The sequence below is a fragment of the Aristolochia californica genome, unplaced genomic scaffold (assembly GCF_029961685.1).
Source record: "Aristolochia californica isolate CCGP_79_NKW_82.1479 unplaced genomic scaffold, dmAriCali1.0.hap1 SCAF_9, whole genome shotgun sequence".
Taxonomy (NCBI): domain Eukaryota; kingdom Viridiplantae; phylum Streptophyta; class Magnoliopsida; order Piperales; family Aristolochiaceae; genus Aristolochia; species Aristolochia californica.
Genome location: NW_027182290.1, coordinates 621,246 through 648,033, shown reverse-complemented (window position 1 = coordinate 648,033; position 26,788 = coordinate 621,246). Strand labels below are relative to the sequence as shown.

Genomic DNA, 26,788 nt, shown 5'->3' with positions numbered 1-26,788 from the left:
TGGATGCACAAACAACTTGCACCAATGAAAGTTGGAACCACTTTCAGACGAGAGAATAAATAAGTACAGGAAGTAAGAGGCAGCTTTTGTATAGTGCAGTTACAAATCAGAGGCAACAGTGAGCATTATCTAATTGTTAGAAACATAGTTTTGGATCAAATAATTGAGTTAAACTGTTCTATTGCAGAACCGTAATGAGTCTATTTTTTATTAAACAAATCATCACTACAACTCTCCCATGGAGTCAGCCTGCAAGATTTCTACGCCCCTTCAAGGAGCTTTAGATTTCCAGCCAGGGGAGGTTGTAAATCACTCACATAAAAAATCATTGCCTCTCGCTGAATCCCTCGTTTCCTATCCTATTTCCTCTCTTCTTCCCCTTCTCCCCCATATTTGGTGCAACAAGCTGGTACTATTATTCGTGGGCAACGCCCCGGTCAGAGGAGGAAGAAAGGGGAGAGGGCGGGTGGAAGAGAGGAAGGTAGGCCAAGTGCTAACTGCCGTCTCTCTCCTCCCTCTCGGGTCGGGAATCAAATCTATTATTATTTTTTAAAACGTAATATAAATTATAAATTATTAAAAATTCGTTAAACAAATATTAATTTTTAATGAAAATAATTTACTTATTGTACGCGATAGAGGATTTCATTAATTGACATAAAATTAATAATATTTATATTAAATAATAAAAATGAGATATTTTTTATAATGAAATCCTCTAATAATAAGTTTGACTTGAGATTTCATAATGATTTTTTTTTTATCTAATAATAAGTTGGTGAATACCTTTTAAAAATGGTTTCTTGATTTTGTGAGAAACAAATGATTTTTCTCTAATGTTACAAAGATTTGATTTCTTTTTGTCTCCTCAAAATAAAGTTGTTCTCTTCCTAATGAGATTAGGGGTTATGACATATTGATTGTAAGAATACTTTAGCACATGACAATAATGTTCTTTGAGTGAAATCATGTGATTGTGTTAGGTATGGTTAAGGCCAACTTTAGTTCCAATATAGGAATTATGTGGGTAATTCAATTAACTTGATTAGTAGTAATTCAATAGTGTGATTTGGATTTTCAAATCAAGAGTAGTGTTAAACATAACCTTCAAAGAATGATTTTTCGATGATCTATTCTTCTTCGTCTAGGAGGCTATTTATAATACATTACAAGTCGATTTTAGGATCAATTTAGATCCTAAAATCAAGGAATAAAATCAAGAATACAATCACGGGATCGGAGGAAACAATCACGCTATACAGTTTCCTCCGATCACGCTATACAGCTATACAGTTCAACACTCCCCCTCAAGTTGGTGCATAGATATCAGTCAAGCCCAACCTGTCAATTATACCATGAAATATTTTCCCTGATACTGCCTTCGTGAGCATATCAACCATCTGACTCGCAGATTGAATAAAGGGGAATTGTATAATCTTTGCATCGAGGTTCTCTTTGATGAAATGACGATCAACTTCAACATGTTTAGTGCGATCATGTTGAACTGGATTTTGTGCAATTGCGTTAGCTGCCTTGTTATCACAGTGAAGATTCATAGGTTTGTCGTATTCAATTCCTAAGTCCCTCAGTATATTCCGTATCCATAACAACTCGCATACACCATGAGCCATACCTTGAAATTCAACTTCAGCGCTTGATCTTGATACTACCTTCTGTTTTTTGCTTTTCCAAGTGACAAGATTCCCTTCCGCAAAAGTAAAGTAACCCGACGTGGATCTTCTGGTTGTCTGATCACCTGCCCAATCAGAATCTGTGTATCCTTCAATAGTAGACATGTCATTTTTTGAGAATAACAACCATTTTCCTGGAGCATTCTTTAAATATCTCAAGATCCGATAGACGGCTTCCATATGTTCTTCACTTGGTGAATGCATGAACTGACTCACAACGCTCACTGCATATGCTACATCGGGCCTTGTGTATAATAGGTAGATTAATCTTCCAACTAATCGCTAATAACACCCTTTGTCTGCTGGGGTTCGATCTGGGAGAATTCCGAGCTTATGATTCATTTCCATGGGCGTCTCTATCGGTTTATAATCAAGCATTCCAGTTTCAGCTAGAAGATCCAACACATATTTTCGCTATGAAAGGAAGACTCCATGTTTCGATCTTGCAACTTCGATTCCCAAAAAATATTTAAGTTGTCTGAGATCCTTCATTTCGAATTTAGTCGCTAAATACTCCTGTAAACCTTGCATTTCACATTGGTCATCTCCTGTCACGACCATATCATCAACATATACAATTAAAGCTGTCACTTTTCCTTCTTTATGTTTGATAAACAAAGTATGATCTGAGTTACTTTGCTTATAGCCAAACTCCTTCATTGTAGCCGAGAATCTCCCAAACCATGCTCTAGGTGACTTGTTAAGCCCATATAATGACTTCTTCAATTTACAAACTTCACCTTTACACAAAGAACCACTTTTAACTCCGGGTGGTAGCTCCATGTAGACTTCTTCTTCTAAGTCTCCATTGAGGAAGACATTTTTCACGTCAAACTGTTTCAGAGGCCAGTCTCAATTTGCCGCTATAGATATAAGAATGCGAATTGTGTTGATCTTAGCTACTGGTGCAAAAATATCCTGATAGTCTATCCCATACCTTTGCTTATATCCCTTTGCAACTAGCCGAGCTTTATATCTGTCAATACTTCCATCCGGATTGAGTTTCAATGTGAACACCCATTGACATCCAATTGTTTTTATTCCTCTAGGTTGGGGAATAAGTTCCCAAGTGGCATTCTTTTGTAGAGCCGCCATCTCTTCGTTCATTGCCTTTTTCCATTTTGGATCAGCTAATGCATCCTGCACATTATTAGGAATGGAAACCCTGGACAATTGATCAATAGTAAATGCATACGATTTAGTCAACCTATGGGAGGACACATAATTGTTGATTGAGTATTTGGTTTTGTTTCAAGATCAGGTTCATATTATTTTTTTGGAACTCCCCTATTCAATCTTTGTGGATATCTAGAAGTTATATTTTCTGTAGGAACACATGTTTCAATAGGTTCATCAAACACTGGATTCGTATTTACCTGAGGAGGAACAGTCTTGATTGATTCTTCAGTTGATGGTGCAGGCGGAGGTAACTCTGAGGATTCTTCAGGAGCAATTAATGATTCACTTTCGGCTTCATAGTTGGGAGCACCGTCTTGTTGCACATCACGACAACCTGGTTGGTTAAAAAATTCATTCACCACTTCTAACTCAATAAACTCAGCCCCTCCGCTATTCTCTTCACTTGAATTCTCCCCCTAAAGAGAATTCTGAGAGACTCCCCCTGAGTAATAAGGTTTTAATTCATGGAAAGAGGCATCTAGAGTGACATGGAGCTTTTGGGTGTGTGGATCATAGCACTGATATCCTTTTTGAAAATCAGAATAGCCAACAAAAATATATCGTTTGGCACACGGATCAAGTTTATTTCGCAAGACTTTTGGGATATGAACATATACAATACACCCAAAAACCCGGGGTTCAAGATTTGGAAGATGGGGAATGGAAATTTGGGAGTGTAATTTTTGTTGAAGAGTTTGAAAGTCTATAACTCGAGAAGGTGTTCGATTGATAAGGTAGGCAGCAGATTTGACAGCTTTGCCCCAATAAAATCGAGTCATGTTCATACCAAAGAGAGAGGCAAGCACTACTTCCAAAAGTTGTCTATTCTTCCTCTCTGCCAATCCATTTTGTTGGGGAGTATAGGTGCATGAGGTCTGATGATGAATTCCATGAATATTCAGAAAATTACTAAGAGAAGCATCAACAAACTCAGTACCATTGTCAGATTGCAAAACACAAACCTGCTTCAGGTACTGAGTGTGTACCATTTGGTGAAATTTCTGAAAAGCTAGACACACATCACTCTTTTTTATAAGCAGGGATACCCAAGTCATTCTAGTGCATTCATCAGTAAAGGTCACAAAATACTGAGCTCGAGAAATAGAGGGAACCTTTGCAGGACCCCAAACATCAGAATGAATAACCACAAAAGGGTCAGAACTCTTATTCAAACTCGGTAAATAAGAGATACGGTGGCTCTTATCCAGTTCACAAATGTCACAATGAAAATCCAAATTATTCAAACTTGAGAAAAGTTGTGGTCGCAATTTCTTCAAATAACCAAAGGAAAGATGACCGAGTCGTCGATGCCATAACCAGATAGTTGTTCGAGCACTGTCTTCACTACTAGCTTGATTTGCCTGACTGATTTTCGATCCCCCATTATCTGTTAACTCCAAATAGTAGAGTTTACCCCGTCTAACACCATAACCAAGAATCTTCCGGGTTAGAATGTCCTGAAAGACACAATAAGAGGGCCAGAAAGTTACAGTACAAGCAAGAGTTGAAGTAATTTGGCTAACAGACAACAGATTATATTCAAGAGATGGAACAACAAGGACAATATCTAATGTAAGATTATTCGACAAGATAACTGACCCTTCCCCAGTAATAAGAGAGGTACTACCATTGGCGGTGGAAATAGCGGATTGAGTAGAAGGTAGGACAGATTTTAACTGACTGGAATCCCTTATCATGTGATCGGATGCACCTGTATCAATAATCCAAGTTCTATTCTTAGAATATGCAGAGAATACTGAAGCTTTACTGATAATACCTGGATGGGCAACATTCGCCGTAGGCAACAGTTTGTCCCCAACAATATTTTTTCGAGGTCTTTTTGAGAAGTCCCACCACTCTGGATAACCAATAATCTCGTAATAACGCTGTTGCGAATGACCTTTTTCCCCACAGTGAGTACATACCTGGTTGTTTACTTTGCTAGAAATTAGACGATAGCTCTCCATTGTCTGTCTCGGAGTTATTTTTCACGTACCTTGTCGTCTGTCTTCGGCGACGACAAGCCTTCTGGTTTCGGCGACGGTCGTCCTTCGGCTTACTTTGGCAACGGCGGTGGTCGTCAGCGGGGCCGGTGGTTCAGTTTGGTTTGATCTGGTTCGGGTTTGGGTCGATCTGATCCCGTTCGAGGGTCCGATTCGGTCTGGTCTAGTTCTGGGACCGATCCAGTTTTGATTCGATTCAGGTCCAGTTCGGTTCTTGGGTCAGTAACAGGCGCAGGCCGGCGCTCGATTAAATTTTCCTAACTTAGGAAAAATTTAATCGGAGTCGTCGTCTTCTTCTTTGGCAGCGGCTTGGTGGTCGGCAGCAACAACGGGGCTGGTGGTGTGGTCGTCGGCGGTTGTCGGCGATCGTCGGCGACACTATTTCGATGTTGCCTTCGTCTTCGGCTACGACCTGAATTTTTCCACGACAGCAGAGGAGACAGTCGTGCGCCTCCTTCCTCGCCGGTTAATGGTGCGATCGTCGACGACGGAAGTTCAGCCGGAGTGGGTGGTTCGCCGAAGACGAGGATACGGCGATAACAGAGAGTCTTCGGTGATGCGATCGTCAACGGCAAGGTTCGGGCTGATGATACTGTCGTTGGTGCCGTTAGTGTCGTCGTCGACGACTTTTGGAAGCCGGTTTTAAACCAGCTCTTTGTGCGCTTCGGCTACGGAGAAGAGCTTATGCTTTGTTCTTCGGGTACAACGTCGTCGGCGATGGGGCAGCTTCTTCGTTCACCACGACGGCAGAAAAAAATTCTCCTGCTCTGATACCATGTTAAACATAACCTTCAAAGAATGATTTTCTGATGATTTATTCTTCTCCCTCTAGGAGACTATTTATAATACATTATAAGTCGATTTTAGGATCAATTTAGATCCTAAAATCAAGGGATAAAATCAAGAATACAATCACGGGATCGGAGGAAACAATCACGCTATACAGTTTCCTCTAATCACGCTATACAACTATACAATTCAACAAGTAGTCATTCATTTTTTTTTTCTAAATTTAACTATATTTCAAAATTGTTTAGTCATAAACATTGTTATTTTTCTTTCAATCCTTCAATTGAATTACGTGGTAAATGAGATATTATAGTAGTGTTGCAAATGGTTCAAATCGGGTTCAAATTGTTCATTCATAAACATTGTTATTTTTCTTTCAACCCTAGAGATTCGTATCAAAACCCTAAACCCATCATCATTGCCTTATTTTATTTTTGCTTAATGATCGGTCAACGACATGGATTAGAGAGCAGAGTGGTGGATTACACTTGAGGGTGGATTAAAAGAGAAAAGTGACTGATCAAAGTTTGTCTTTTCTAATATGACTTTCACTAAGGTAAATTATTAATCAAATTTGAATAATTAAGTTTGGGTTACTATGTCAAACTCTAATACAACCTCCTTTAGTTTGAGTCTTGTGCAATCCAAAATAGAACATAATTGGACTGAGTCTAATGAATAAAAAACTACATATTCCACTCAGACTTAGTCTCATTAGAGAATTCTAAGTAGCTTGCCATATAAATGCTATAATAGATTATTTTTTAATAAAATAAAAAAGATTTTATATATATATATATTAAATTGGTTTATGATAGAATATGAGTTTCGAGTTTATCCAAAAGCATACTTTTATAAAATCACAAGAAATATTTAACTATGCCAAGTATCTTGTCTCAATCAATCAGTCCAAATCGGAGCGTTCATTCAACATTCCTTATCCACATGATTTGTTAGTTTCCGATTAAGACTAATCTATTGGGATATCATAAATTTTCTTGGCAAAGTCGCCTCTTCCGCTAAATCTAACGTCAGTGGGTGCGTTGAATGGCTTACACTAATCTGACAGATATACACTTCTTTGAAATATTGTAACGATTATAGAGTAAGTTGTGGAATTAATATGTCGTCTCGGCGGCTTTGTGTCAATTTGAAAAAAAAAACCCAAACACAGAAATGTTACAAGAACGATGTAAATAAAAGCGAATTCAAAGAGAGGTTGTTTGACTAACGCACAGTTTCTTTGTCTTTCCCTCTGCTCTGGTCCTACTCCTCTTTCTCCCATGACTTTTCTGCAACTGAATAAACGACGAGACAAGGCGAAAAGACTTGGACGGGGTCACAAGGGCCAACTACACCTCTTTCTTTCCGCTCCATTCCACGGAAGCTTCTGAATTATCCACCCTCTTAACTCTTATTTATTATCTTTAATTCTGATTACTTTAACATAATCAAAGGTGTTGCCGGACCGGAACGGTGATAATTACAGTCCGGCGTCGAGGCGTGCAGAAGGTCTACCTTTGCCGAGTCTCCACGCAAGCGACGAGAAACGAAGGGTGACTCGCAGGATTGCTGACCAACCGAGGCTGCTGAAAATTCTTAGGTACTCCCTTCTCTTTTCACATCTTCGATCCGAGAGAATTACGGTGCACCCGCACTTTCTCATACTTATTGTGGGCTCTACACGTGGAAATGGAAAGCATCTCTTGTTTCGTTCAGACTCCGTCACAGGGGTCTCAAGCTTCTAGACGCAAAACTATTTTTTTTTGTTTTCCTTTTATTCTCTCTAAGCAAAATCAGTTCCTCTTTTGTCCACCCGGAAAACGGAATCAGAAATTCTGAAATTCGTCAAGCGGCAAAATTGAATCTTCGTGACGTGGGCCCATACCTATTTTACACGTGGTGGGTTGCAGACGCCCTACGGTTGCGTATCTGGAATTTATCGCTCTCGTCCGCGTCTTTCAGCTGTCTTACATGGACTAAAACCTGAGGAAAAGAGGTTAGCCACCTTGCACGAGTCTCTACTGTCCATTAGAAAAAGAGAAATTAGAGGATCGGGAAATAAACGCGGCCACTTTGTACCCAAGGACTCGATTTATTGGTGGTCGTGGCACGTACTGGATCATAATGGACTAGAACGATTTTATGTAATGGGAGTACGGTTACAGCGTAGAACATAGGTTATGAGTGTTGTTTTGGTTAATACGAAATTTACTTGGTCAAATATACATATTTATTCAGTAAGGCAATGAAGGTGGAAAAAGCTAGCCAGAGCGACACACTTCAATATGCAAGCTAGGCCATCATTTAGTTCTAATTCTGAAAAAGGATCTTAATAGCTCGTTTCGACCACTTTAATTATCTCTAAATTAATTCGTTCATAACTTTACGCTAATAAAGGGATTTAGTAATTAATTTGATGATTTTTTTGCCACTTCGACAGCACATACCAGAAGCTTCTTGCTACGTAGCGACCAAGGTGTGGGCCCATTGCCGATGTTAGCATGGACCTGACGATCCAGTGGAAGTCAGATTAGGAGAGCTTTCTTCCTTGAAGGCTACGCCGTTGCTACCCTCGCCCACCCTTATATACTTTGTTTTCGCATGAACTCTTGCTGTTTCGCATTGGGACTAGTAGACTAGTTATCTGTTTCACTGAATGCTCCCCGGCGCGCGGTAGTAGAGCTCCGGCACCGAGGATAGACAGACGCAGCACTAATACTGGGCACCTCGGCATGAACCTCAGCGCCGCCGGTAAGATATGGCGAAGATGATAATCGACGGCCACCTGATTCTCGGGATTCTTGTCCTCTTGGCGCCGCTCGCGGTAGCGCAGCCACCTCCGCCGCCGAACGAAACGCCCGGCAGTCCCTATGGCTTCAACACGCGCTTCAATCCCTCCATGGCCATCATCATCGTGGTACTCATCAGCGCCTTCTTTTTCATGGGCTTCTTCTCTATTTACATCCGCCAATGCTCCGGCCAGTCTGGTTCGACTAGCGGCGGCGGCATCTCTCAAGCCGGCCGTGGCGGTCGATCGCGCCGCGCCGCCCGTGGTCTCGACCCCGCCGTCGTCGAGACTTTTCCGATCTTCGAGTACTCGGTTGTGAAGAACCTCAAGATCGGGAAGGGCACGTTGGAATGCGCCGTGTGCTTGAGCGAATTTAAAGACGATGAGACTCTCCGTCTACTTCCGAAATGCAACCATGTTTTTCACCCCGATTGCATCGACGCATGGCTCTCGAACCACACAACCTGTCCAGTTTGCCGATCAAACCTCGTGCCGGGACCGGACAATGAACTGACCACCGAAGAGGTCACCGAAACGGCCGATGGAGAAGCAGGAACTGGAACGGAAGGAAGCCATCACGGTAATGGAAACGAAATCGCGATCACGATTGACGAAGTTCAGCCTCCTACTGAGCCCGCTGCGGGAGCACCGCCTGATCAGCTACAGCCGCTGAACTTGATTCTCCCAATCCAGAACCGTCCGCCGAGGTCCAAATCAACCCGAAGGCCGATATGGTCCGGAAAATTTCCGCGGTCGCACTCAACGGGGCATTCGCTGGTTCAGCCAGGTGAAAACGTCGAGAGGTTTACGCTCCGTCTTCCGGAGCAGGTAAGGCAGGAGCTCGTGAAGGCGAAGCTGAACCGCACGACGAGCTGCGCGTATCCCTCGGAAGCATTAGTGTCGGACGGAAGCATCAGGCGAGGCCACCGGATTGGCGGCGAAGGAAGCAGCCGAGGCGGCCGGAGCTTCGGTAGATCCGACCGCGGCGCGAAGTCGGATCGCTGGGTTTTCTCCATGGCGCCGCCGTTCTTTACGCGGACGTTATCCGTTAGGTCTCCGACGAATCGCGGAGCTGTAATGACGCCGTTTGATTGTCTAAACGGCGCAAAAGCCGAAGCTGATTCGGAAGGATTGCCGGCACCTCAGAGATCGGCAACTCCGGTTTTTACTGTAGAGACTCCGCCTTTGCCGGCGCTTTGAACTCGCTCCTCTTTTTTATTTTTTTATTTTTTTCCTTTATTTAAATTTAATATGTTAATTATATATTTTTTAATAGAATTATATTTCGACCCAGTGTCTGCTGAGGTGGGCCCTTAACTTCTGTTTTTGGAAATGTAAAGTCAATGTAACCTCATGCATCTTACGAGTAAATAATCCTTGATTATCAAAGGCATAGGCAAATTAACGGTGAAGATTGGCCGATACTTGCCCCTGAGGGGAAGAAATATTTAATTTATACAGATCGGTGGATTGAGGGAGAAGGTCAGGAATGCACTACAAAATTCAATTTCTTATGAGGAACAATCGACACCTGTCTTGAGGGGACTCGATGATCTTTGATATTATCATTTCTGACGCCAATCTAATAAAATAGCTTATCCAGCATGGTTCTTTTGAATATTTTGACCGTTTTAGGGTCCATTCTCGTCCCAAACGCCCAACTTTGACCATTTTAGTGTCTTATCGAAGGAAGAAACGGCAGAGATACCTCTTCATCAATTTATTCCATTCCCAAGTGCTCACCAGTGTTGGAGTTTTTCAATGTCGTTAAAAAAGAAAAAAAATATAAACCAGGAGTTTTGGCTTTCAGCAGTTTGCTCTTGCTTTTTTGGATCATTCCGTAGGTACATTACCGATAAATTCAGAGAGCATCGGATGCCTTTCCAGCTTCTGCTGTACGTGAAACCAGTAATGACTTTTCCAATTGCATTTCTCACTTGCTCTTTCGTAAAAGATAAAAGAACGGAAAGAAACAAAGTAAAAGTTGAAAACGAAAACGAAACGGAACTCTATGTTGTATATTTCTCCAAGCAGAAGTATAGAAAAGATTAGATTGTTCCTTTCCGGACTCGAGTTTGGCTCGTCGGGGAAGAAGATGGGGGACTTTCCGTCTTCATATCTTTACAGCGCCATAAAGATTTTTGAGTTCGTTCGCGTGCGTTTTCATTAATTTTGAGACTACGAGTTGGTTGCCATGAATGGAAAAGAGGACTGGTTACTTTCAGAAAGGTAAAGCGGAGGGTCAGCTGTATTATTAATGGGAATGCCGAATGGTTGGCTAATAATAATTCAGATTCAGTTGCAGAAGATGGAATTTACTCCTCACTTTTGAATTGATTAACTTTTGAGAAGCTAACTGCAGAAAAGCAAGTTGCTTTTCGAGACTGGTAACATGGCTGCCGGACTATCAGTGAGATGTTACAAGGCTTACCTTTCGCAAGGTTTACCAAAGTGGAGCAACCAGAAAACCTGATTTGCCATTGCAACCGTCGCCTGTCTGTATCTGTTTTGAAAACGTTCAGTCCAGTCCATTTGCTTTATATCTTCCTAGTAGTAAGAGTGGTACTTCATCTAGTTTATTTCTAGTACTGGTACTTCAAGGAGTTAGGACTGCTGTAACTGCGAGTCCTCACCAACAATTTTGAGATTTGTACTAGATCCTGCAACTTTCTACCAACTAAAGACCAACTTGTGAAAGAAAGAAGATCTTTCACGGTGGCAATTAAAGGCGGGAATGGCTGCTTTCTGTTCCTCCTGCTTGGTACTGTAAATGGTTACTTTTCGTTTTTTTGGCCAAGCCAGTTAATCCTGGGTCCTCACTTCCCTTCTTTCTTCTTTATAGGCTTGTTCCAGTACTCCCAGACCTAGCCGTTAGCATGCAATTTTCGCGTAGATTCATCACTTCTCTTTCGCAGTTTTACACCAATGTCTCTCATGACAAGGAGCCGCCGCCGCCGCCAGGAGATTCTTTCCCCACGCCGGTGGCATCCCCAATGGACTCGATTCCTATCATCGATCTTTCACTCATCTCATCTGGGTCCCTCCATCAACGGTTCCAAACCATGCAAGATCTCGACAAGGCCTGTCGCCAGTGGGGACTCTTCTTGGTAAGCCCGCTTCTGTCGACGTTTTGCTCATTTTTCCTTTCCATTAAAACCACCGATCACAAAAGGATTTAATTTCTGAAGGTAATAAACCACGGCGTGCCCGAGAAACTCAGGAACGCAATGGTGAAGGCGTGTCACGAAATCTCTGATCCCCTGGAGAAGGAAAGGATGGCCTTGGCAGGGAATGTGGAAGAGAAACTACCAAAGGCCTGCTTTATCAACGCTGCCGCTCCGGCCGAGCGGATTTTCTTCAAGAAAGACTTGACAAAGATCCTTCTGCGAGTGAACTTTTTCGGACCACCCACAAAGCCATTGTCTAGTTTCAGGTACCACACCTGCAAGGAACTAAACCGAGACTCAGAGGCATTATAAACTGGGCCAATTACTGAACATCCATTCTTTTTTCCTACAGTGAAGTCTCCGTAGAGTACTGCAAGAGCATCAAACGCCTTGCCACGGATCTGGTTAGATTAATATCTGAAACTGAATGCATAAAAGACGGATGGTATAATAAAATGCTTAGGAAGGAGACGAGAAATGGTGGGTATCATATTCTTGAAGCAAATTTCTACCCACCTCGCCCAGCGGAGACCCAACTCGCCGTTGGCCAGCCTGAGCATTCCAATATGGGGCTTTTGACAGTTCTGTTGCAGAACGACGTTGGGTGGGTGGAGGTCCTCCACAATAACAAGTGGGTTCTGGTGAATCCGCTACCCAATTCTTTCCTGGTGATCGTGGGAGATCACCTTGAGGTATGGCATTCACTTTTTCTTTTTTCTTTTTATGAAAAGCCTGATCCGATCCCTTTTGTCAAACAGAGAATTTTTTATTTTGAAAATCCTGATGCTATCCACTGTCAAACAGCGCCTTATAGCTTATTTTGGGATTTTGAGAAAGATTTTTTGTGGAAATAGATGGCGAGCGATGGAAGGTGCAAGCGCAAGCCATATCGATCAGTGAACGCTGACCAGAGAACGAGGATATCTGTATCAGTGGATCACGGTCGGAACACTTTCGTCTCAGTTGACAAGAAGTGGCTAAGCAAATCCACCACCCAACAGACTGCGAGATTGAACATGGAAACTCTCTGCAATTTCATGAAAAGCGACCAATTCCATGGACAATGTGGATTTAATTTAGTTCGCAGGGGAGTCGGCAAATTGACACATACCATTCGATTGATTTGTTTTAAATGTGGTGTACATTTGGGGGGGGACTCTACCAATTGAATTGGTAACGTGTAAACATATCATTGTAAACAAGGTGATCACTAAAGAATCGACTTCGTCCAAGCTACTTTGTTACTCTGTTGCTCGACTTCTTCGTCCAAAGAAGGTTGTGAACATGAGGTTACTAATATTGGTTCCCATGCCATGAAACCAATCAGTCATATAGTCTGCAAGTGTGATTTCACTTTTATACTTGTGCTCTCCTTTTGTCCAAAGAGGTGTCGTGGTTTCATCTTTTCAATGTGCTCTATCCCTTGTATTCTCACCTTGTGACGCTTCTTTGTAGTCACGTGACTTTTATAGATTGTGATGCAATGGTCTCCTTGTGACTTTTTCTTTTGAGTCACTAGCCATTTTGCATCTTCATCTTTCTTTGAAAGGACTATTCTAGGAATTCGAATTTGTACAAGTGTGAGAGCTTCTTGTTCTACCCTAACTATTTGTACACCAAATGATTCAAATTGTTAAAACCAATGCTATAATCCGAGCATATATCAAGAGAATATCCAACTACGAAGTTTATAATAAACTGAGAAATCGTAAAGATGCATAAACAATAAATCAAACAGTAAAGTAAAGAGGGGAGACACAGAGTTACGTGGTTCCGCAACAACCTACTCTATGGGTAGAGATGACGATGATTCCACTCAAATCGAAAAGGGGTTGAAGCTTTGCGGCTCTGAGCTTGATTAGAAAATCGATTTCTCGATTAATCCCTCGGTGAAACCCTCTTTCTCGAAAACCATCTTTCTCGACAGAGAAATCCCCAAATGTCTAAACAGAACCTCCCGAAAACTGATTTCCTGATTAAGTGACTTAATCGGGTCCCGACACGGATCCGAACCGGGTAATCAGGTCTGGTCGGGTAATCGGATTCAAGACACCCGATTAATAAATCTCCACTTTGGCTTGAATTCGATTACTCCTCTCTGAAAAGTGAAACTTTATATCGTCATCTCCACTTAGCCCCTTAGGGCATCCTCCTTTGGCACTACAAACACCAATCAAGTCCAAGCAGTACTTGAACTTGAGTGAAGGAACTAAAAATCTGAACTGAGCAACATCACTACCCGTGATAGCGTCATAGTAGTAAGAGGGCTCTAGAAACTGAACGATCTCTGCCACAGGCAATGTATAAGCCACCATGTCTGCATAGTCGTACTCCTGAGGTGGCCTTATCTGCCTCCTCACTCAATCTCGAGCCAAACTGTACTGTTGCTCTGAAGATGCATCTTCTACCTCACTAGAATCTAGCACCCTTTCCTCAACAGACCGAACTGGAGTGTTTTCATTTCCTCTGCCTGAAGTGTCACACTCAAACTCCACCTTTTCACTAATATGCCCTAATCGCATATTCCACAAATGAGTCGTGTCTATATCTGAAAAACCGAAGATAAGGAACCTGCTGCAGTACGTATGACTGTACTGCCCTGAAGCACGTAAAGGTTACCAACCTTTTTCCCTGTCATCACAACCAGTGTACCTATACAGACCTCCAAAAAACTCCACCTTCAGTTGTATATCTGCAGCCAAGGGAATCAAAAGAACCTAGAGAAAACAATTTTTTCTTCAAATCTGGTACATGCCGAACTTCTTACCAAAATCCTCACTATACTGCCCTACATCTTGATCTGAACCGTTCCAATCCAAAACATAACAGGGCATGTTGTTCCCCATCAAAACTGTACCACCATCTACCGATTGATATGTCACATAAAAAATCCTTGATAGGACACATGTGGTAGGAGCGGCCCGAATCAAGTATCCACTCATCCTGTGAGTGTGTAGCACTCAACTGTGAAAACATATTCTGAACCATCAGAATGATCTTCAACAACCCTAACAACCTCTTCTTTTTCTTCTCTTTTCTCCTTCTCTTTGAGTTTTGGACAATCTCTTGCAAAATGACTCGGTTGATGACAATAATAGCACTTGCCCAATTTCCCCTTTGACTTCAGCATAGAACGGCCACTGCCTCTAAAATTTTTTTCCTTCGTTCGCCCTCGAACAAACAAACCATTTGCTTGCTCCTCGCTCCCGCTGGTAGACACCTTCTTCCTCAACTCGTTAGAGTATAAAGATGCCTTAACAGCCTCCATAGAGATGGTATCGTGCCCATGGAGCATAGTCGTAACGAAGTGCTCATAGGATGGGGGTAGAGAGCACAGCACAATCAGTGTTTTATCCTCATCTTCAATGGTAACATCTATATTTCTCAAATCCATAACAATCTTATTGAACTCATTAAGATGTTCTTTGAGAGATGTACCTTCCTTCATCCGAAGAGTGTAAAAGCCTTGCTTAAAATACAGCCTGTTCGTGAGAGATTTAGTCATATAAATACTCTCCAACTTCAGCCACAAACCAGCTACTGTCATCTCATCTACAACTTCCCGCAAAACCTCATCGGCCAAACACAACTAAATAGAACTAAGAGCTTTGATGTCAAGATCCTCCTTGTCTTCTTCTGACATCGTAGCTGGAAACTTATCCTTTCCATTCAATGCTCTATGGAAACCTTGTTGTACTAATAAGGTGCACATTTTCACGTGCCACAAAATGAAACTCATTTGCCCATCAAATTTCTCTACTGTATACTTCGTAGTCATAATTAATAAAATACCCTCGATCACAAAAAAAATGCTCAGAATCCAACACCGAACAGTGGCCCAATTTTTTTTTCTTTCTCCTTGGCACTTACAGAAACCACCGAAAAATGCCCCCAAAAGTTTTTTTCTTCCCCTTTCGGCACTTCCAGAAAACCACCAAACGGAAGTTCGGGACACAGAACTCTCTTCCCGTCAGCTGAAACAGAAAGAGACAACCGAAAATCCGGCGCCGACGCCGGAAAACCAAGCTCTGATACAAATTTGTTAAAACCAAGGCTATAATCCGAGCATATATCAAGAGAATATCCAACTACAAAGTATATAATAAACTGAGAAATCGTAAAGATGCATAAACAGTAAATCAAACAGCAAAGTAAAGAGGGGAGACACAAAGTTACGTGGTTCGGCAACAGCCTACTCCACGAGTAGAGACGACGATGATTCCACTCAAATCAAAAAGAGGTTGAACCTTTGCGGCTCTGAGCTTGATTACAAAATCGATTTCTCGATTAATCCCTCGGCGAAACCCTCTTTCTCGATGGAACCTCCCAAAAACTGATTTCTCAATTAAGTGATTTAATCGGGTCCTGACGTGGATCCGAACCGGGTCATCGGGTCGGGTCAAGTAATCGGATTCAAGACACCCGACTAACACAAACATTACTAGGAAGTTGGGTCTCACCTCTTCGGCAATTTTTCTTTTTATTAACATCACTCTGCTTTGCTTTTTGATAACTTCACTTGATTTTTTCATGAACACTAAGTTTCAAACAATTGGCCCTTTTTCCATATCAATGATGATTCGCCCTTGTATTGCGAATTCTAAAATTTTGCCTTTTAGTATGAAACATTTTTATATGCGATGGACAATTATCTGATGAAATTTACAGTAATTTGGATCATTGGTTTTTCCAACATCTTCTAGTCTCTTTGGTTCTTGCAATTGTACCATCCATTTTTTTTCTAGTAGTTGCTCTAGTATTCTAGGCACATCAAAGTGCGGAAAGGATAAGATTTCATTTGCCATTCCTTTAATGTAGGTCTTCTAACCTCAGTCTCTATAATTTTCTTTTGTTTGCCACCGTTCTAAGTTCTACCCCCAATTTTGGTAGGTATTATGATATTAGTGGTGTGGGATTCCCTAGACATATCCTTTAGGTGGTCTTGAGTCTTTCTTTATGACTTTAACCTTTTATAGGGTTATCAACGAGAGCTTTTACCTCACCTTTTTGTTCAATGAAAATTTCTATGTTATGTACTTCCATAGCCAACTCTTTAAATCTTCAGGCTTTTGACTATGCAAAAAGTAAAGCAAGCTCCAATGCATCCCTCCAATCTACATATTGATTTCAATCTTAGTTGACAAGTTGACACTTTAAAATTAAGGCTTAGGTTTTTCCAATGGTTGATGTAATCAATCACTTTTCCCCTTCCCATTGCTTCATGTGGTTAGTTTCATCAAGGTTACAATGTGACAAGGGCTACAAAATCAACTCAAGAATTCTTGCTCTAGTTGCTTCCAACTATTAATTGATTCTTGTGGAAGTTATGTGAAACAACCGTAAAAGATTTCCTTTCAAGGAATATCCAATCTGCTTCACATGGTCTCGATCGGTGTCAACATTATTGCATGTTTTGATAAAGTAGGCGATATGTTATTTTGGATTTTCATCACTATTGAACTACCAAAATTTTGGTGGGTGGTTCCCTAGCAACATCCCAGGCACTTGGATGTCTTGATTATAGAGCCTTACATAGGCTCGAGACTCTTGCACCTCATCAACAAAAGGACTGTTTCGAAGAACATTGATGATAATTTTATTAAGAGCTTCAATAGTATGGATAAGCTTTCAACTAATTGGAATCCCCAGGATATTCCATATTAGCTGCAAAAAATACTAACTTGTTCATGAGTTGTGCGATTTAGGCATCTTTGGTCAAAATCTATTCAACTCATTCATTCTTCGCCTAGTGGAGTTCAACAATCTACTCCTCGTGTGTTTTTACTTAGTCTTCATTGCACTAACTTTGATTAAAGGTGTCACAATTGGTAAAACAACCTTCAAGGGGGATTGGAGATTCGAACATTGGATTGGAGAAGAAGCATCATTGTACTTCTCAAAATGCTTGACCATTGCACTATGGTTGTGCTTAAGGATTGAAAATTGCACCTTTGACATACTGATGAGACAACTATGTGTTAACATCACCACTATGCTCAAGTAACTTTACCACCTTTGAGTCCCTTCTAGAGAGAAGGTAACGTTTTAGTTGTTATCCTTTCCCCTAAAATATGGTTGTTGGTGGAGAGATTCTTCGTCATCGCATGGGTGACTAGACCGACATGGACTAAGGGAGAAGCACTGACAGATGCTCCATATTGAGAAAAAGGAGCATTCGAAAGAGTAATGACTAACCTAAAGACACGAGAGTAATGACAATATGTCGCACAGTAAGGCCTCATGCTTGGGCAAGTAGGGGGTCGAGCCACTGGCATTAGCTTATTTTCCTTTACCATTGGCAAAAGATGTCATTGAGTAGAGAAAGAGAAAAAAAACTCGAAAACAAATGATATCACCCATTTTGGAATGCCAGTTGTCCCCCTAAAGTAGAGTTTTCCAACGATACTACGTGTAACCTCCCGTACTTGGGGTGAACTTTCTTGCTATGTCATGTGTCACTCATGTGCCAACTCTTTTACTTATGGGACACTTAGGTCCTATAGCACTATGATAGTACTTAGATGGTGCTTAGGTGGTATGATTAAATTTTGATACCAACCGTCTCAATTTGACCATTGGGATCCACCTTGTAAATGTCTCTTGTTGAGGCAATTAGACCGTTGACAAATTTAAAATTGGCCTCATCCTCAACTAGAGATGTATTTTATATCTTTGGAGGTTTATATAGTCACATCGATCCATAAGATCATATAGGGCAGATAAGAATAAACAAACATTGCTAGGGGTGGCATCAAATTGAGCCGGTTTGCAAGCGGCTTGAGCTCGGCTCGGTTTGATTCGATTTATCTGGATCTTGAACCATGGTTCATTTCTAGGGACTATTAGTGCTTCATGTTTTTTGGAAATATTTTTCTAATTGGAAATTCTTATTAAAAAAATCATATAATTTTCTAAGTAAGATTTTCCTGGCAAGATGGGTTAGAAAACCATATAGAAAATTCTGGAATAAGTATTTGATTGTTGATGCACTAATACTTTAGCATGAGGCAATTTTCATAGCAATTTTGTGTTTGACATTTTATTTGATTAAAAATTTATCGATAAGTATAGTAATATATTAGATTGATTATTAATTTTTATTTATTTTCGTTGAAGAGGCAATAAGAGGTCCACTTAAATTTCCTAAGAAAATTTTAAAATATTTCTTGTAATTTTCTAGTAAGTCACTAATAGTAATAGGATTTTATTTAAATATTTTTTTTTTGGAAATATGTATCCTAGGAAAAACATGAAATGTTTAGGGTTTAGGGTTCATGTTTTTCCCATAATTTCAACCAGGGGCACTAAGAAGGTCATAGTAAATTTACGGCTAGATTCAAAAATTACAAAATAAGATAAACAACATTTGGGTTAAAAAAGATTAATATTGGTGCGTTCTAATCCATTATCGAGATTCAATCCCGAACCTTCCATATCATTCTTTTTTTAAAATGTATGCATAATTTAATATATAATTTATTTGACATATATAGGTTGAAGCGCGAACTCAATTAAAATTATTAGGCTCGAACTCGATTACAATTTTAGGCTCGAGACAAGGGTTGGCTCGAAGTCGAGTTCGAAATATTTAAATTATGCTCGGCTCGAACATAGGAAGGTTCGGGCTCAGCTTGATTCGATGCCACCCTTGTGTCCAATTTTAAGTAGAGGTCATGCCCAATTTTATGTAAAGGTCATGCCCAATTTTATGTAAAATTTATGCCCAGTTTTATGTAAAATTTGTGCCCAATTTTATGTAAAATGTATGAAGAATTTTATATACAATTTATTTGACATGTATTTTTTTGAAAAGTTTTAAATATATGTTGGAGGTCGAACTTGATACATGTATTTTTTGAAAAGTTTTAAATGAATGTTGAGGCTCGAGATCGGCTCGAACTCGGTTAAAATTATTGGGCTCGAGCTTGATAACAATTTTAGGTTCGAGGTTGGGCTCGGCTCGAGCTCGAATTCAAAATATTTAAATGAAACTTGATTGGAACATAGGCAAGTTGGGGCTCGATTTGGCTCAATGCCACCGCATTGCTGATTCAATTTACTGGGATTACGTAGAAGGAATTATGATTCTAAGGAATTATGATTCTGTTATAACTAAACCAAAAACGATTTCGAGATTATATCCAGCAACAAAATATATATGTAAATGAGAAATAAAAACGAGGAAATAAAGAAGTAAATCAATCACACACAAAGCACAAAAATTACGTGGTTCGGCAACAACCTACTCCACGGGAAGAGATGACGAGCGATTCCACTAAATCGAAGACCAAGAGCTGTACGACTTCGAGCGATTACAAATCGATTTTCTATTTCTCCCGTCGAAAATCCCTTTTTCGAAAACCCCCTTATAAACTCAAAACCCTATTTTGGCTTAACCGGGTCGGGCCATAACTGTGTGGCCTAATCGGGTAATTGGGTTTACATTCAAGGCACCTACATAACAAATCTCCACTTTGGCTTGAATGCAATTAATCCTCTCTAAAAAAATGGAACTATCTATCGCCATCTCCAACTTGCCCCTTAGGGCATCCTCTTCAGATACTGCGAATACTAATCAAGTCCAAGCAGTGCTTGAACTTGAGTGTAGGAATTGGTTCGGTCATCATATCTGCTGCATTCTCTACGATAGCAATCTTCTTTACCTCAATCTGGCCTTGAGAGACAATATCTCTCACAAAATGATATCTGACATCAATGTGCTTAGTTCTCTCATGATACATCTGACTATCACAGTGAACAACTGTAGCACCTTGTGGCAAACCAAGCTCACCAAGTAAGCCTTTCAACCAGATAACCTCTTCATTGCCTCAGTCACAGCCATGTACTCGGCCTCTGTGGTGGATAAGGCAACTGTAGTCTGTAATGTTGCCTTCCAACTCACAGCACAACTCGAGAGAGAGAAAACATAACCTGTTAGAGATCTCTTCTTATCATGATTGCCAGCATAATCAGAATCAACATAGCCAACAACACCATTATCTCTGTAACCCCCAAATACCAAACCAGTATTAGTAGTACCCTTCAGATATCGAAATATCTATTTCACAGCCTGCCAGTGTCCCTTGCCCGGATGTCCCATATATCTACTCACAACACCAACTGCATGTGAAATATCTGGACGAGTGCAAACCATAACATACATAAGGCTCCCAACTACACTAGCATATGGAACATGAGACATGTGCTCCTCCTCCTCCTCGGTCTGCGGTGATAACTCTGCTAAAAGTCTGAAATGAGCAGCAAGTGGAGTGTTCACAAGTTTAGAATCCTGCATCCCAAAACGCTTAAGTACCTTCTCAATATAATTCTTTTATGACAGGTACAATTTGTTTGCCTTTTTATGCCTACAAATCTCCATGCCCAATATTTTCTTTGCTGCACCCAAATCTTTCATCTCAAAATCACCACAGAGTTGAGCCTTTAACTTGTTGACCACAAACATGTCTTTTACTGCAATAAGCATGTCTTCAATATACAACAACCAATAAACAAATGAACCATCTGCGAGCTCTCTGAAATAAACACAACTGTCATGCTCACTTCTAGAATAATCATGGTCCACCATAAGCATGTCGAACTGATTATACCACTGTCTAGGTGATTGTTTTAGCCCATACAAAGATTTCTGAAGCAAACAAACATAGTCCTCCTTTCCCGAAACAGAGAACCCCTCAGGCTGATGCATATAAATTTGCTTTTCAAGCTTACCATGTAGAAAAGTTGTCTTGACGTCAAACTGCTCTAACTCTAAGTCAAACATGGCAACCATAGCAAGCAACACGTGAATAGCGCTATGTTTCATAACAGGTGAGAATACCTCATTGAAGTCTACACCCTCTCTCTGACTATATCCCTTTGCCACTAAACGTGCCTTGTATCTAGCTTCTTCCTCACCTGGAGTTCCTTTTTTCTTGAAGACCCATTTGCATCCAACAATCTTCTTTCCCTTTGGTGGTTTCACAAGCTCTCAAGTTTGGTTCTTTTGGAGAGATTATACCTCTTTATTCATAGCAATAGTCCACTTTTCAGAATCACTACCTGTGACAGCTTCACGGTATGTAGAAGGCACTTGAAATTGAACAGTCTCTGCCACAGTCAATGCATAAGCTGGGCAACCAAAAATTTTTAAACTAGAATAATCGGCAGGAGTTCCAGACCATACCTCAACAGGAGTCTTACACTCAATAGCAGTAGATGGAGACCGATTCACCAAGTAGCATGCTGTAGAAACTGCCTAAGCCCAAAATTCTTTACCCAAACTTGCATTAGAAAGCATACATCTAACCCTCTCCAAGAGTGTCCTGTTCATGCATTTTGCTACACCATTTTGCTGAGGAGTTTTCCTTGTCAAAGTCCTAGGCAAGAGTACTTCCCAGGAGGTCACCCATCCTAGAATTACTCTCGCCCAAACTCGCTTAACTACGAAGTTCTGAGTTAGATACCTAGCCAATACAACCCGAAAAGACTAGCCGTTTAAGGTGCGGAAAGCCAAGTACCTAACTCAAACCACAAACACTAACAAGAGTGGACGGAACCACTCTGACACCCACCCCGCCCATTCTGGAGCCGCTTCTCACGGGATAGCGGGCCGTGGCGTGCCTAGCTCTGATACCATGTCAAAGTCCTAGGCAAGAGTACTTCCCAGGAGGTCACCCATCCTAGAATTACTCTCGCCCAAACTCGCTTAACTACGAAGTTCTGAGTTAGATACCTAGCCAATACAACCCGAAAAGACTAGCCGTTTAAGGTGCGGAAAGCCAAGTACCTAACTCAAACCACAAACACTAACAAGAGTGGACGGAACCGCTCTGACATTCCTAACTGTGAGATGCCGAACGATTCCCACTTTTTTGAAGAAATCATTAAACTCCCCTAAACAGAACTCCAAACCATTATCAGTCTTTAGACGCTTGATCTTCTTTTCAGTTTGGTTATCAATGATGGCCTTAAACTGCTTGAAAGTAAGAAACACTTCATCCTTTGTCTTCAGTGGATAAATCCAAACCTTCCTAGAGTAGTCATCAATGAAGTTAATGAAGTACCGACGAGCACTACCTTTTTAAGTAAGATGAGAGGGACCGTTTAAGTCAGAATGAATATAGTCCACTGTACCCTTGGTTCTGTGGATTGCTGTACTAAATTTAAGTCATTTTTTCCCCCAAAAACACAATATTAACAGAAGTCTAAATTCCCTGTTTTTTTACCACCAAGCAGACCCTGTTTGCTCAAAACTGTCATACTCCTCTCACTCATATGCCATAAGCGCATATGCCATCGGCGAGTAGTGTCTGAATCTGAATCTGCAGATGAGGAAACTGCTGCAACACCTATAATTGTACTGCCTTGAAGCACTTAAAGGTTACCAACCTTTTTTCCCTTTCATTACAACCAAAACACCTTTACAGACCTTAATAACTCCACCTTCAGCAGTATATATGCAACCAAGAGAATCAAGAGAAATAATATTTTTCTTCAAATCTGGTATATGTCGAAAGTCTGAGTCCTTACTATACCGTCATGCATCTTGATTTGAACCGTTCCAATCCCTATAGTTTTACAGGGCATGTTGTTCCCTATCAAAACTGTACCACCATTCACTGACTGATATGTCGCAAAGTAATCCTTGGTAGCACACATGTGGAAGGAGCAGTCCGAGTCAAGTATCCATTCATCTTGTGAGTGTGCAGCACAAGCATCAATTGAGAGAACAAATTCTGAACCATCCGAATGATCTTCAGCAACCCTAGCAACATCTTTATTTCCTTCTCTTTGAGTTTTGGACAGTCTCGTACAAAGTGACCCGGTTAACGACAATAATTGCACTTGCCCTTTTTCCCTTTTGACTTTGACCTAGAACGACCACTGCCTTTAGAATTTGATAAATCTTTTTCCTTCGTTCTCCCTCTAACAAACAGACCATCTGCTTGTTCCTCACTCCCATTGGTAGACACCTTCTTCCTCAACTCCTTAGAGTATAAGGATGCCTTAACATCCTCCATAGATATGGTATAGCTCCCATGGAGCATAGTCGTAACAACGTGCTCATAAGAGAAAGGTAAAGAGCACAGTATAATCAATGTTTGATCCTCATCTTCAATAGTAACATCAATATTTTCAAATCTTTAACAATCTTATTGAATTCATTAAGATGTTCTTTAATAGATATACCTTCTTTCATCCGAAGAGTGTAGAGGCGTTGTTTCAAGTATAACTTGTTCATGAGAGATTTAGTCATATAAATACTCTCCAACTTGAGCCACAAACTACCTGCGATAGTCTCATCCACAACCTCCCGCAAAACCTCACCCGTCAAACACAACTGAATTGAACTAAGTTCTTTGATGTCAAGTTCCTCCTTGTCTTCCTCTGACATCATCGCTGGAAGCTTCTCCTTCCCATTCAACGCTTTGTAGAAACCCTGTTGAACCAATAGGGCACGTATTTTCACGCGCCATAGACTTAAACTCATCTGCCCATCGAACTTCTCTACTGTATACTTCGCAACCATTTGACCAAAATAATCTCAATCGCAAAAGGGAAAAAAAAATTAAGTTCCCTTGCTCGATTGATTAAGCCCTCTCAGTACTTACAGAAACAACCAACAGAACAGGGCTCCCACAGGACTCATGAAAAACGAGTTTCTCTCACTCAGGACAGAGATCTCTCTATCACCGTTCAGAGTTGCGGAAGCAGAGAGATGAGCTGAGATCCGGCACCGTTGCTGGAAAGACAATTCTGATACTAGTGTTTTATAACTGAATCGAAAACAATTTAAAATTATATCCTGTAACGAAATATATATGTAAATGAGAAATAAAAACGAGGAAATAAAGAAGTAAATCAATCACACACAAAGCATAGAAATTACGTGGTTCGGCAACAATCTTCTCCACGGGAAGAGACGACGAGCGATTCCTCAAAATCGAAGACCAAGAGTTGTGCGGCTCCGAGATTATAAATCGATTTTCAATTTCTCCTATCGCAAACCCTCTTATAAACTCAAAACCCTGTTTTGGCTTAATCGGGTCAGGCCAAAACCGTGTGGCCTAATCGGGTAAGCGGGTAAGCGGGTTTACATTCAACGCACCTACGTAACAGATTCTACGAATCTATGAACTCTCCAAGACCATCTAATCGTACATTTACGTGGAGGACCCATGTTGGATGTAATCACGACAAGACTGGTTTGTCTAATTCTCAGCTCTAGGTGCATCAAGCAGCCTTACAGGAATGGAATTAAAGCTGGAGTTCGCTGCATCGACGGCCACACAACTCCTTGTAGATGGTGGTTTGGGAGGGCTTCAGCATTCTCTCTTCGATGGCGTCGACTTCTCCGATCAATATCAATATCCAGCCTCGTCCCAGCAGCACCATCAAACACCTCACTGAAGCATACTCTCTCATAGAACTTCCTCCCAACTATGCCCATCCGGATTCCGATGACTCACTTGTTTCCCGGGCTGATACCTCTGTTTTACTTCCCACCATTGATTTTTCTCTTCTCACCTCCGGCTCCCCTGCACAACGTTCGCAGGTAATTCGAGATCTCGCTTATGCCTGCCGTGAATGGGGATTCTTTATGGTAAGCCTACGATTACCGAGACTTTTTGGTGTTGCGCACCTAATTTTAAGATGTTTATTTAAGTTATTCGAAGTACTTGGTATTGAGAATAATCAATAACGAACAGGTGATAAATCACGGGGTGCGGGAGGAACTGAGGGAAGGGATTATGGAGGCGACCAGGAGGTTCTTCAATCTACCAGAAGAGGAGAAGAGGGAGTTTTCAGGGAATCACGTATTGGACCCCATACGCTGCGGAACCAGTTTCAATACTGCAGTAGAAAAGGTTTTGTGCTGGAGAGATTTTCTTAAGGTATTTGTGCACCCCAGTTTCCACTCTCCTCCGAATCCATCCGATTTCAGGTATTCTTTTAACTTAATTTGGGCCCAGATTGAAGTCATTCCCCAAATGTTTTCATAAAACAGGTCACCTTCTCCATTCTTTGACACACAATTTGAATTAGTACTGGATTCTTGATTCCTTCTTAGGGATATCTCATCACAGTATTCAACAATTATAAGAGAGATGGTGAGGGTTTTGCTGGGAGGAATATCAGAGGGGTTGGGGTTAAATGAATCCTACGTAGAGAAGGCTCTGAATCTTGATGATGGGTTCCAGATCCTCATCGGCAATTTTTACCCTCGTTGCCCTCAGCCACAACTTGCGATGGGAATGCCGCCTCACTCTGATCATGGGCTACTGACTGTTCTAATTGAGAACAATGTCGGAGGGCTCCAAGTCCTGCACGATGGGAAATGGGTCCAGGTGCAGTCGATTCCCAACTCCTTCCTTGTCAATATAGGAGATCATCTTGAGGTAAATCAGAGTCGATATAGTCTGCAGATGCTTGTTTTCTTTTATATTTTCTGCTTCCTGTTAGGTTAACTTTGATCCGAGCCTTGAATGTTTAAACGTACAGATACTAAGCAACGGAAGGTACAAGAGTGTGCTGCATCGTGCGGTAGTGAACAGTGAGAATACGAGAATCTCCATTGCCATGGCGCACGGGCCATCCCTGGAGACATTCGTTGGCCCAGCGCCAGAACTGGTGGACGACGAGTCCCACCCAGCTGCATACCGTGAGATGAAATACAGAGACTACTTGGAGTTTCAGCAGAGCAACAGGCTGAATGGGAAGACTTGCTTGGACTTGGTTAGACTCTCAACTGTTCGTTGAAGGCCTAACAGGTGCATCGACTGCCAGATGAGTAGTATATTAGCTCCTTTGGTCTGCAGGCTACTTAGGTCTCTTATTGGCCCCTCTTCGTCTCTAAAACTGACGAGGAAGGGCAGTCGACCTCCCTGTTGTCGGCGGTGAGGAGGTGGAGAAGATGAAGAGTGGGGGGGAGTAGAGGAGCTGCCACAAACCTTTTGAGTAAAATTCCCAGTGAAGCATTAACATTATGAATTAACGAGAAAAACTGATATTTTATCTTACATGTGAATATTTATGTAAGATGAAATAGTAATTATAGTTTATAAATTTAAAATAAAAAGTTAAGGATCCAATATTTTCATAGTACTTTTTATTTATAAGCTTTAACACCAACATGTATCATGTATAAAATATAAACAACCATTGAAT

The 26,788-nt window shown here is 41.1% G+C and overlaps 3 protein-coding genes across 4 annotated transcripts; all 3 read left to right on the top strand.

Moving 5' to 3' along the window:
* The first annotated feature begins 8,299 nt into the window (after positions 1-8,299).
* LOC137941870 (E3 ubiquitin-protein ligase ATL6-like) lies at positions 8,300-9,721 on the top strand. Its single transcript, XM_068787479.1, has one exon. It carries the CDS (start codon positions 8,424-8,426, stop codon positions 9,651-9,653), a length of 1,230 nt encoding a protein of 409 aa, XP_068643580.1. The 5' UTR covers positions 8,300-8,423; the 3' UTR covers positions 9,654-9,721.
* Positions 9,722-11,256: 1,535 nt separating this feature from the next.
* LOC137942147 (2-oxoglutarate-dependent dioxygenase 19-like) lies at positions 11,257-12,852 on the top strand. Its single transcript, XM_068787841.1, has 4 exons — positions 11,257-11,560; positions 11,642-11,886; positions 11,973-12,312; positions 12,475-12,852. Exons 1-4 carry the CDS (start codon positions 11,330-11,332, stop codon positions 12,787-12,789), a joined length of 1,131 nt encoding a protein of 376 aa, XP_068643942.1. The 5' UTR covers positions 11,257-11,329; the 3' UTR covers positions 12,790-12,852.
* Positions 12,853-24,905: 12,053 nt separating this feature from the next.
* LOC137940344 (2-oxoglutarate-dependent dioxygenase 19-like) lies at positions 24,906-26,680 on the top strand. Of its 2 annotated transcripts, none has more exons than XM_068785362.1 (4): positions 24,906-25,223; positions 25,330-25,515; positions 25,822-26,019; positions 26,123-26,680. In XM_068785362.1, exons 1-4 carry the CDS (start codon positions 24,924-24,926, stop codon positions 26,378-26,380), a joined length of 942 nt encoding a protein of 313 aa, XP_068641463.1. In that variant the 5' UTR covers positions 24,906-24,923; the 3' UTR covers positions 26,381-26,680. The 2 variants fall into 2 exon arrangements, with proteins under 2 accessions (XP_068641463.1, XP_068641462.1); XM_068785361.1 differs by having other exon boundaries at positions 25,330-25,565; positions 25,692-26,019.
* The last annotated feature ends 108 nt before the right edge of the window (positions 26,681-26,788 follow it).